At 34.7% G+C, this 12,814-nt stretch overlaps 1 protein-coding gene across 1 annotated transcript; it reads left to right on the top strand.

The window, feature by feature from the left end:
- The first annotated feature begins 837 nt into the window (after nucleotides 1-837).
- Nucleotides 838-10,520, top strand: LOC143348262 (uncharacterized). Its single transcript, XM_076778277.1, has 8 exons — nucleotides 838-937; nucleotides 1,554-1,920; nucleotides 2,137-2,397; nucleotides 5,043-5,191; nucleotides 5,758-5,779; nucleotides 8,065-8,219; nucleotides 8,573-8,884; nucleotides 9,153-10,520. Exons 1-8 carry the CDS (start codon nucleotides 926-928, stop codon nucleotides 9,441-9,443), a joined length of 1,569 nt encoding a protein of 522 aa, XP_076634392.1. The 5' UTR covers nucleotides 838-925; the 3' UTR covers nucleotides 9,444-10,520.
- Nucleotides 10,521-12,814: the final 2,294 nt, after the last annotated feature.

The following is a 12,814-nucleotide window of genomic DNA, read 5'->3' on the forward strand; positions in this document are numbered from 1 at the left end:
ACGTGCTTCTCACGTGATTTCTCATGTTTCGTGTTCCATGTTTAATCGTAATATTTTACCATCTAAATTTTTTCTGAGGAAAGACGTTTCTAAATTAAAAATTTAATTTAGTTCCATTAAAAAAATTCGAGCAAAAAGCACTAGGATTTATATTTATATATTTATCTCGTATATTTCTTCATTTTATATCGAACGAATAAAATCATCTCGAATTATTAAAATCTTGCACATCTTAAAATCCTCCGCGACTTCTCTCAAGGTTAGATCGATAACAGCACATAATCGTACCTCTCCTTTATATTTAACATATATTTATGCTTATAATTTCTTTTGCTCGAAAAATACTCAAATAAAAAATAGGAATATCATTCTCCTGGTTGGTGGAACAACACTTAAAATGCTCGTCAATGTTCCTACTTTTTACATATAATTTCCAACTGTAAGTATAATTTCTTAATGTTTACAAGCTTGGTACACTAAAACGGTTGAATCTCGCCACGTTAAAAAAAAAAAAAAACACCTGCACCGTAAAGTACGAGTCTCCCATTTCCCATGGCGACGTCCACAATCACATCCTTCCGGTCCAGGAGTGCAAGGATCTCGCACAAATGCCAAGGTCCTGCCGAAAGGAGGGAGTGTCCTTTTTCCTGACAAACTTCCCAGGCAGACGTGGGTTCGCCGATCACCTCCTGGCTCCCTCCAGGTCGTGGCCAAGTCGTTCACGTGGGAGGGGGCGGATGATCACCGCTATAAATGGTACCAACCGGCCGTTCTCCAGGACCACAAAACGTCGGACCAGGCAGGGTACCTCGGTTGGAGCGAAAATTAGCGAGTACTGTTCATCAGCAGCGCTACATAAATCGCGAACAGGGGGAGGAACCGCCAAGGAGAGAAAGGAATCAAACGATCGCATTTCCAGGACATCATGAAAGGCTTGGTGAGTCCTGGTTGCGTTGGACGCGTTCGATCCGATCAGAATTCGCTCGACACCAGCGGCGAACAAAGGAAAGTGAAAGGTTAGGGTAGATCGGATCACTCGGCCGGGTCAAAGAAGCCCACGCGGCCATCGAACGAAATCACGGCGCGAACGCGATCATTCGATCGACAGTCGAGGCGCCAGATTCGGGGGTTGAAATACTTATTCTTCCAATTTGATTTTTGAAACGAAACAATTATAATAAATATTTTTACATTATAAGTTTCGACGAAGGCTGATAAACTAGGATTTCATGTTAGGGTTTCAAATTTTGCTTTTTTATTTTCATTTTGCGAATAAATATTCGCAATCAAAGGATCGTATAATGTAAATTAGTTTTCACTGAGAGCAACGAATATTTTTGCTCCTGATACTAGTTAATTTATACTAGCACCATTCTCTAATACTCTTACGAATAAACTGGAAATCAATGCATAATTATATGATCATACATTGGATTTATTATTATTTACAACATTGTAATTCGATGTTTACTGTAATCTCTTAAATAGTAGTTCATTTCTTTGAATCCTTTACTCTTTCCTCAGATGTTGCTAATTGTTTTTAACAATTTCAGATCATTTTGTTCGCTATGACCGTGAGCTGCAGGGCTGGTTATGTAAATTCTCCATCGTTTGGTGAGCCCCAAATACGTCCCCAACCCGCACCTCAAAGATACGTGCCCCCAGCTCCCGTCGGACAAGACGGAAACGTGATCGATACACCGGAAGTGGCTCAAGCTAAGGCTGCGCATTTTGCCGAGTTCGCCAGAGCCGCGGCCAGAGCCGTCGAGGAACTTAAAAACCAGCCTCAACCTGTTCAATATGGTCCTCAGGCACCTATGCAATCTTACAATTACGCCTCAGCGCAACCAGTGGCTCCAACTTATGTTAACAGACAGCCGACCTATCAGTCTCCAGCTCCTGCATACCAATCGGTTCCAGGTAAAATCTTAATCGAGATACTTCTTAATAAATCCCCAATGATTTCAGGAAACGAAAAATCATGAAAGCTGTTAAGTCGACTCGACGACATCTTAAGTCGTTCAACTTTTATTCGGAAATGTTTTTGTATTCTAATTTTTCACGACACTAGTGTCGATTATTCGTTTCCAAACGTTTCTCTAATACATTTAAACCTACAAATATTAAAAATTACAGTTCCAGCGGCCGCGTACAGCCAACAGAGTCCCGTGGCCCATCAACCGCAATACAGCAACCCGAATTACATTAGACAGCAAAGTTACGCGCCTACCGCCAAGCCTATCCCTTTCGTTCCTGCGCCCCTGGCGGATGATGGGACCGTAATCGACACACCGGAAGTGGCCGCTCTTAAGGCCGCCAGGTTGGCGGAGCTAGCTGATGCAGAAGCCAGGGCGTACAAGTTCGCGCAAGATTACAAACCGGAAACCCAAGGTCAAGGTACGTTCACGCTCAAGGATATCGCTTGAAAAATCTCTGAGAGTCACTTTGGACGCCAATGGTCTCGCGATAGGGTTTCGAGGACACTGTGATTTTATCCGTTTTTGCAAACTGATATTTAGGAAATATAAGGATTCTTTCGAAAACTGTTATTTTTAAACTTGTTACGATGAAGGTTCCATGGAAACAGTTGTTTTAAAACTTTTAATAGGAATAGTTTCATAAAATATATATTGTAAAACTATCATACATATTTATAGTATACAGGTACTGGTGGCTTTATTTTACAACATGTAATATCTTTTTTTCAAACAAAATACATGGGAATAATAAGTACGAGCAATGAAAGTTTTTTTTGGTAAGCGTTCTTGTTGAACACGAATTTTAATTTTAGTTTTTCGTACATTTTATTCGAACTAAAATTTGTACTTTCGACAACTTTTATTTAACTCTTTCTGATGTGTAACTTGTTTGAGTTTTATTTAAATTGTTTAAGTGGAACTTGTTAACAAAGCTCTAGAACTGATTCGACGTATGCGTTCCTATTAAAGTTTAATTTTTTCAGGGATGAATTACTTTGAAATAAATTAATAATATTAACCTATGACACATACAACCGCGCGTCTGTGTTTGCCTTTAGTATTGGGAAATATAATTATAAATGTCTGTTCACGATACTAATGACTATTTTGATGTTACGATATTTGAAATAACACATGCATGTGAATACTCTTAAAGGAATTAAGATAATTCCTTGTGAGTGTGTTTGTAAACAAATACGGATCGCAATACAAGCATTAAAATTGGGTAACAGCTTGATAATCGTTATAGTGCAATAGATAATTTCAATTGAAATCGAAATTAATTAACAATTAGCTAATATTCAGTTATTATTTCTTCATTAATCTCTTGTAAAAGATAATGAAGACAGTAGTTTCTAGGAAGTATACATGTTGAAAATTGTCGATTAACAATCATAATACTCTTTTTTAAGAATTGTAAGTGTAATAATGCATGGGAAGGTGTTTATAATCGCCAACTAATATACCTAAAGGTAAATAAATTGATGGTACATAATTTTGATGCATTCGAAAATGATGAAATATTTGGAATCAATGAATTTAAATGAATTGTCGTGTAACTTTTGAAAGTAAATTAATTATAGATGATGTGTATAAGTTGTAAATAGTAAACAGTTACAGAAGCATTAAGATAAAGTGTTTCGTAGACAGTAACATTTAAGCATTAGCAAGCTATAGATATATTTGTAACGACCTAATGCAATGTAACGGCCGGAGTCTTGCTCAACAACTTAATCGTTCGATTGTTCTTGTGGGAATGACCTGCAGGAACACTAATCGTTACGAATATAATCATGAACTATTCTTTGTTACGAATATTAGACAATGTCATCACGGGTCATGAACTGATTTCATATTAACGGAACGTGTATGAATTATGAATAGAATTTATTTTGCATACGTATGTTTCTTTAATGCAATTTACTTTAATACTATAATTAAAATTAATTGTTGTTATTTGAAAACTGCTTATTAGATGTTAATTAAACAATTAAACGTTAAATAGTTTTCTACAGGCATGCACATACCTATAATTAAATTATCTATATAGATATATAATTAAATATTATTTAATAATATAACATTGCAAAATAAATAGTGTGAACATTGTTCCGTTAGGATAATATTCCACTGTCGATGGCAATTTACGATTGAATATATTCTTACAATTTAATTTTATGAAGTCTGTGCAGAACTGTACGAAAAATTATTTAAGTTATTATTACAAAATGTTTTCTATTTTAATAATAACCAAGTGTTATTAATTATTATTGCTCAAAAACAAGTATATAACAGGATGGAAGAATCAATATTCTCACCTTTAAATACATCATGTTAATTTTTAATTATTTAATGTAGCCTGTTTTAGTTTGTAAACCACACTTTGATAGTTAAAATTATCAAATATAGTGTATAAATCTACATGCACACGACGATTGTAAGTAGTTTATCTATGTAATAACATTAACATGTATTATCAAAAGAAAAGAAATAATTTTTTTTAAATTTCGATGATCATACAATTTGACTTTGTCAGTTACATTAACAACAATACTAAGAATTGTATTGAATCAAGTTTAAACGTACTATCTTTATTATCTGCGATCACTAATTATTAACGAACTAAATAACGAAACACGATATGCAAGATAAGGACTATACAATGTAATAAACATTCGAGTAATTATATAGTTGGCTAATACTTTTCGCTGAAGCGAGCAATTTTTTGTAACACACTAATTGCAGCAACGTTTCATTACAATTTCATTGTATACATATAGAATATAGTATATAGAAATTGTAGTAAAATGTTACTGTAATTAGTAAATTACAAAAAATTGCTCATGTAAAAGAAAAATATTAGTGAAATGTATAACTACTTGTTTATTACATTGTACATTCCTTTCTTTTAGATAGATTATCATTCTTGCGTAATTGCATTGTTGTAATTTTAATCGAACACAATAAGTTTATTTTAACTTTCTTATCACGATCGATTCTTTATCAATGGTATAAAAGAAATAACTAGTTTGTTTTTAATTGTTGCAAATTATGCTCCACCAGCTGCAGCTCCTGTTCCATACAACGTCAGACAGTACAATCCTCCTGCGACGCGAGCATTTTCTGCCCCAGGACCTTCGTATCCTGCGGCCCAACCTGCGTTCGCAAAGCCAACTTATCAACAACCGCAGAGTTATCAATCGCAACAATTAGTCGGAGCTTACTGACCTTCGAAATTTTGAACAATCGCAGCATCTGTACATAATTTAGGCCAATAAATTGTTCCTCAGCTCTTTTTAACAAAAGTTTTGTTTCTCCCCATTTGAACGAAACCAAGTGACCTTAATTTCCTACCTTCGTTATTTTCAACGTGATTTTGTAAGAAAAAAAAAACAGTGAAAATTAATACGAAACACTATTTTATATATTTTTTTTTCTAGCAATTGCACTTCGTTTTGCTACATGGATCTTTTTGTTGCTTTTAAGAAATAAAATAATTTTAGTTCACGAATGACGTTTCATCTAGCTACTTCTTTTTATTAACACCGTAAAAAAAAACTTAAATAGAAATTTGAAATATATTTTAAAAGGAAACAGTAATACATAATACGTATTAGGAGACTTCAAAGATAATTTTGCCAATTTCAAAACGTTAAACGTGAATAATGTTTTGTACATAATTGGAAGTTTTAAAAATGAACTTTGATTATTTTATATAAAGCGTAGAGTCTATCATTCGATACATAAAATGTTTGAAATTTTTACGATATATTTGCAGTTGACATATTTATCAATCATAAGTAGGTTAACGCAAAGCAAACACGCAGTTCTCGATAGTAGATACAGAAGTCACCGAATCTATGCATCGTGTGAATAAATTACCAACGCGTTTCGGTCATGTGAAACCGCAGCTTAACCTACATTCGATTTCGCTATGCATTGCGGTTAGCGTAATACAAGAATTAGAAAGAGGTCCACGGATGGATCGAGTTAGCAAGAATATTTCTTCATGGCCACTTAGTGTTGACTTCTTTCGTCAACAAGCATCAAATATGTGCACAATCATTGTTGTTTATTTCCTATATTGTCTCAACGATGAAAAAGAAAACGCTATTTGTCTTGCCAAAAAATTGTAATTAAAATCTTTAGTAAGAGTAAAAAAGAAAAAAGCACTTATATACACTGGGAATAATTATATCATAATTTTAAAACATTAAGCGTGCGAATACAATAGAATAGAGTTGTTTATATCATTTGAATTACTGGACAATTATAGTTACGTAACAAACAATAACCGTTGATATTTTAGTAATGTAAAATATTGACAATACACTTTGTGTATATTAGTTAATCACGTTTGTTCATATGCGTAGAGATTCGATAGTTTATTAGATATTTGACAATAATAATCGTATGGATTTTATACGGTAGCGCGTCGATTAATTTTGGAGAAGTATCAGTCCAGATTTTATCAAAACGAAATTACTTTTTACATAGTTATAACTTAACTGTAGCCCCGTAAATATTGCAACATAGGTCACCGGTGTATGAAAGACGTGAGAAGAAATCGACTGGGGAACGGAGATTTGTTTCTCAAACATCGTGATTTGTCGTTTTTACGAACAGAAAGGTCGAGAATTGTAACTTATTTGGAGTGGCATTTTCTGAATGCACGTATACTACATAATAAGCTAATTATAATTCACACAACAGTAATGTGAATCTGCCTCCCAAATTGTTAATCGTAAAATTCTCTCTTTATTTCAAATTTACGTTTCGCTCCTAATTTATAATTTTTTATAATATAGATTGGAAAAGCAGTTATAAAATTGATTATCCGTTACTTTGGTTAATTGTCCAAAGATTCTCAAATCAAACGTTTTATTAACAATACCATGAATTTTTATTATGTACATTCAAGTCTATTTTGTATAGGAAAATTTAGTATCGAAATGTTGAGAATTCGGGACTGGAAACGTGCAAAGTGCATTCTTTTAATAAATACGTCATCGTCATCGGATGAAATGCTAGAGCAAGAGACGAGGAGTTTTGAAGTCTGATCGATGAATAATTGGCCAGCCTCTTTCTGGAATATCGTTTATAAGGGAACTAGAACTCATCGTAGAAAGAGGACTGCCTTGAAGGGATCACTGCAGGATTTGTGATCTCGTCTAGTCGTCCGTGAATCGGGCGTGTTTTGAAACCGCATAAAACTGCCTAAGTTGCATCGTCTAGTTTGCGGTGAGGGGGTAAGATCACGAAGTGTAAAAACTGACCTCGAAAAATCGAGACGAAACATCAGGGACGTTTGAGGACGACTGAAGGAAAATTAAAAATTCGTAACACAACTACGTATTTCATTATTTAACAGAAAATTATTTAAGAAATTAATTAAATCACGTATGATTCGATAACGATAAGTTCATCTTACACGTGGATCCAAAGAATATAAAGAATAAAATTCAAGTATTGAACAATTGAGCCGTTACACTAATATTATGATGTTTCATTTGCCAATTGAAGACATAGTCGAAGAATTTGAAGAAATGGAAGAAATCCCTTAAATTGTCTATGAAAACGGTAGATTGTTTTTAGACAATCGAAAACTAGTATACCTACAATATATCATAGAATTTTTATAGCCTTGTTAATATCTAATCTTGAAAATTAATTTTTTTAGCTCCTTAGTAAAAAATCATGTCATTCATATATGGGTGACGTGGCAGTAAATGTGTTTTTACTAAAACGCAAATGAATTTTACAAATTAGCAAATGTATTGACAAACGACTGACGTTGTAAGTTGTTGCGACTTCGTAAATGAACGGATTAAAAAAAAAAATTAATTTGAGGAAAGCGAAATGTGCTGGACCGGGTCGTAGTTAATATTTACATCAGAAACGAAACAATTATGGTATCGATTTCATTTGAGTTGCGAACATCGTCAAGTGGTTTCGCGGATACACCGCGACGCTATAAAAGCTAGATCGACCGGATCGAACGTGACACTCTTGCAACCAAGACGTTCGTTTCGTGACCAGTGGTGTCTCGGCAGCATGAGATCACTCGTAAGTGCGATTTGACGAGGTGAAAATCACGCGGGGGTAGAAATTAACAACGGTCGATTGGCAATGAACTTCAATTTAATGGACGAGCAGAAAAGAAAACAGACAAAAATTGTTCCACGTTGTCTTATAACTACTGTGATCTTGAGAAAAGTTTTAATGGAAATATTTTTGGAAGTACGTAGTACAGAAAGCAGGAACAAGGGAGAACTTTCTCGATTTTTCTATCAGATTATTAGTGTCAAGTAAATAATATAATTAATTTGCAATTCAAATGTAAATTAAATTTTTACTTGAAATTTTGTGAGCAACATCTTTCGAAAAAATGATGCAATTATACTGTGAAATCGAATAGGAATTTTAGTTTTCGAGTAAAATAAAAGAGTAAATAAATATAAATATTTTGAGATTAGGTTTTAATAATAGCTTCTTACGTAATACGGACGCGAAATATTCTTCGTCATCCAAGGAAGCAGATTCGTTTCCATATTTATCAGACGCGATTTAAATCTTCGTCTGCAATTTTCCAGATAGTCCTGGCTGCGTTGGTCGCATCAGCCATTGCTGGAACCTACGAAAACAAGGAGTATTATCAGTATCGGGGCCCATCAGCGCCGCTGACGAACGAGGGAATTGTCATGGACACACCGGAAGTGGCTCGCGCGAAAGCTGCTCATCTAGCGATGCACGCGGAGACCGTGGCCAGGCTGAGGAAGGCCCAAAACGATTACGAAATGATGTACACGCCTCGAACGATGGACGAGCCGATGATGCAAAACCGTCAGCGTCAGAGAACGTTCGCTCCTCTGGGTCGCGATGGCCGTGTCATTGATACTCCCGAGGTAGGTAAAAATTTATTGACACGGTACAGCAGGGAGCAAATTTTATTCGTCCATTACCAATTTTTCAATTTGACAAATTTTATTCGCGAATAACGAATACAAATTTTAGATGCATTCGTAAATTAATATCTATAGTCAGATTTTTTTAATTAAAATCCAGGTAAACGAAGCGATGGTAAAAAGCTACATATTTTACGAAAAATCCAATAATATAATTTTACTTTAAGTAAGCTAGCTTTGCATCGTTGCTTCTTGTACTTTTCTCAAGGTGGCCGCTGCTAAAGAGGCTCACATGGCGGCACACGCGCGCGCAGCATCAAAAGCATCCGAATTTTACGAGTTGAACGTGTTCGATGGCAGAAGAAACTTTTTGTACTTGACTCCAGTTCGCGTCACTTATAAACACACCCCCTCGATGGTTTATCGTGGAGCATTGGCGCCATTGGGGCCTGATGGCCGCGTCGTCGACACACCGGAAGTGATGAGGGCGCGCGAAGCGCACATGAAGGCCCACGCTCGCGCCATGGCGCGCTCCACGCACAACGATTTATATTATTAAAAAGAAAAGGATGTTTTAAAAGTCGATTCGAAGTTGTTGATGTATTTATAACGTAAGTAAGGTATTTAGAAATATAATTTATATTTATATTTATATTTATATTTCTAAATAATTTTATCTTTCTCATAACTTTTAGAAGCATATCTTGTAATAGTTCTTATCAACGAAAACGCTTGAAGAATTTAATTAAAAACTTACATTGGAATGAATGAATACTGTAATCTTATTAAACAATGGAACGAATGTTAAAGAGTATTTTACTAAGTTAATTTAATTTAAAAGTAACATTTATAAGTAATTTTTATTATCAGTATGTTTAGCGATGAATAGAAAAATGTATTTTTTTTACATTTATCTAAATTTCATTGAATTTATTACATAATAAAATTAATATTTGTAAAAAATCTCGCGACTGAGATTGATCGTAATCGTTCGACTTTTCGTCAAACTGTTTTCTTTTTTTTTGACATCTCTCGTCACATTGAAACCAAACAATGTAATATTTGCACGTAGAAGCAATTATGAGAAGTACAGTTTGTATCCGTACCTGATTTTTTACACTTCACGAGTCTTGGTTTTCGTTTATTCAAATATGTGACGAAGTTCGAATGTTTGTAAATAATTTTATTTACTTAATGTTAATAATGTTCCCAGTGTTTTATATAAATACAAACGTTTCATATTGCTGACGTTGCAATTTGAATTTTATTGCCATATACAGTTGTTAATAATTATGAAATATTAACGTAGACTTTAAGGAACACTTATGATTCTTGTTAAAACATTCTACGAATACGGTGAAATATGTTGGGCGAAATCGTAGTGGAATGAAAAAAATTTTGCAATAGGAATTTCTGTTCGCTGCCACCGATATGTATTCTATATATTTATATTGTCTATTTACGATGGAATAGAAAATACAAATGTGGTCCTGTTTATTTCATCCTTTGGTATTGTTATTTTCACAAGAAAAGCTTATTATTTATCATCGAATTAATATTTGGAGAAATTGTATTATTGGTTGCGAATAAAAGTAACTTTAACATTTTACATAAGTTGAAAATTTATAAAATTTCATCTTGTATCGCTGTCTGCTGAGTATTGTTTCCAGTACGAGATTCTTCTCCTTTTTCCAAATTTTTTCCTCATTAGAGCTGAAAATACACTACTTCTGTACGTTGCAGGACACAAAATCATGTATTTTGTGTAAATGTACTACTTTAATATGTAAATATATTTAAAGAAAAGTGAGTTCAATAATTTTTTACTTACTGTATATGGAAAAATAATTTTTAGGTGCAAATACCCTCACTTTGAATACCCTCACTCAACCGATACGAAGAAATTTAGGCGGGATTTCGATCTTCGACCTCTGAACGTTCACTTTCCTGTCGAGGCAAAGGCTAATTTCAATATCCGCTGCAGTTAAACAGTCAATTACGATCGATCGACGCGATAAGATCGACGCGAGCGGTTACTCGCGATCCAGCAAATGATCCCGCAAGTCGTGTTTGCTACCGGTAGGTCCACCAGGTCGAAACCTTGCACTTATCCAACGACCAGACACCGTCGATAGAACCGGTTCTGTTCATGACTCGGACAACGTAAACGTAGCAAACCTATCCCAGTATGCTAGACGATAATTCGTGTTGCCGACAAGGACGTGATTGACCGTGCTTGACGAGGAATGCGGCAGTTTGGGGCTCGAATCCTCGTAACTCTTTGGTATCTGTCGCCTAAACCTATCCGATTACTCGAAACAATCGAACAGCTTGAAATTCGAGACTAACGATCAATTTGCTTCTCAAAAGATTTGTTAATTTGCTGCATAAAAAATATAAACGACAGTGACTTGTTAAATACTGTATTCGCTCCGCGTCGCCGGTCACATCGATTCTAGCAACACCGAGTAAGAGAATAAAAGTGAAACCGAGAAATTGAAAACGATTTAAAAAAACTAGTTGGTCCTGCTTCTTTGTCTTATTATAAAACGAAGTATAAAGTCTCGAGTAAAGTACAATGCCGGCAAAACCAATTACCATTGCGCTATGTCTTCTATTTTTATACCGACTCTAATCGTTTTCACGCCAATGTGCGCCAGGTCACGCATGTGTAATCAGATTTGCACGTACTCGCTTGAACTCCGCGCCATTTTCACTGCCGTGTTTTCTGGAGGCGAACGCGAATCGATCTGATTTGTGTCACGGGCATGTTATCTTGTCAGTTGTCGATCGTACGATCGATTTTAGCAGCGGTACGCAACTATTCTAAAGTCTGACAGCTCTGTCGAGCGTATTAAAAAAATATATAAAAATTATTGAATCAAATAATTATGCAGAATACCGTGAAAACCATTTTCTTTTCTGTGGGGTGATCTCGTTCAACCCCAACGAGACTCGCGGAAAAATTACAGAATGATGGGGGAGCTATAACGAAAGCGTGACAGTTGTTTCTGGCTGAATAATGCAACTTTCTGTCGCTGTACTGTCTTACTTATTCGTTTACCTTATCATTACTGTTTCTTAAGTATGTAGATCGACGACAAGGCAGTTACGAAGCACCACTGGACTAAAGTATGGTAATGCTTCAATGTTTTCTTACCGTTTCACTTGTTGTTTCACGCATTGCGACAAAGAGGTTGCGCGTAACACTATTTTAGTTCTATTTATTTTTAGTTTTTAAGGTTTTAGTTCTTTAATTATTTATATTCGCTCCTCGACAAACAGAAAGCCACGATTTTTAACTTTAACGATTTTATATTTATCGAAATACTTCGAATTTATTTTAATGTATTTTTACTAAATTATTTAAATAATTTTAAATCGAAAATTTGCGACGGTTCTTGATAAAGTACTCTTGCAACAATCGTTTTAGATCGTTTAATAGCAGTAGTTATATAATCGTTTCGTTTTCTTTTAACTGTACCTGCATAACATGTCAATTATATACACGTATGATAATTTACAAATGTACATATATAATTACAGAAAAAATGATAAAATACAATATTGACTATGAATAATTCACTGATAAACGTTACTTTCCATATGAACACTTTCCTCGATTAACGAACGCGAAAGCAATAAGGCGATCACCTTGAGGGGAAATGCGATAACGTGATTTTTTTTAAACGTTTGATAATATCTGTAACGGTACAATTGTCCGTTATTTCATTTGCATTTACTAACAAACAACGAACATTCCGATCTTGCTTTCAGCACAGGCGTCGCCATCGATGCAACTTCGTGATTTTCGAGTGGAAAAAAAATGTCACAAGCTGAACATTAAACGTTTTCTGTATGAGAAATCTACTTCAAATTTCTACAGAGGAAGCTTGTGAATTTATTCTCTGTTTCCTTAACGTTTGGTTA

Source organism: Colletes latitarsis, chromosome 11, assembly GCF_051014445.1.
Source record: "Colletes latitarsis isolate SP2378_abdomen chromosome 11, iyColLati1, whole genome shotgun sequence".
NCBI classification, from domain to species: domain Eukaryota; kingdom Metazoa; phylum Arthropoda; class Insecta; order Hymenoptera; family Colletidae; genus Colletes; species Colletes latitarsis.

Coding starts and splice junctions, on each gene's coding strand:
- LOC143348262 (XM_076778277.1), top strand. Junction 1,921..2,136: donor TGCATACCAATCGGTTCCAG/GTAAAATCTTAA, acceptor TAAAAATTACAG/TTCCAGCGGCCGCGTACAGC. Junction 5,780..8,064: donor GACATATTTATCAATCATAA/GTAGGTTAACGC, acceptor CGATTTGACGAG/GTGAAAATCACGCGGGGGTA.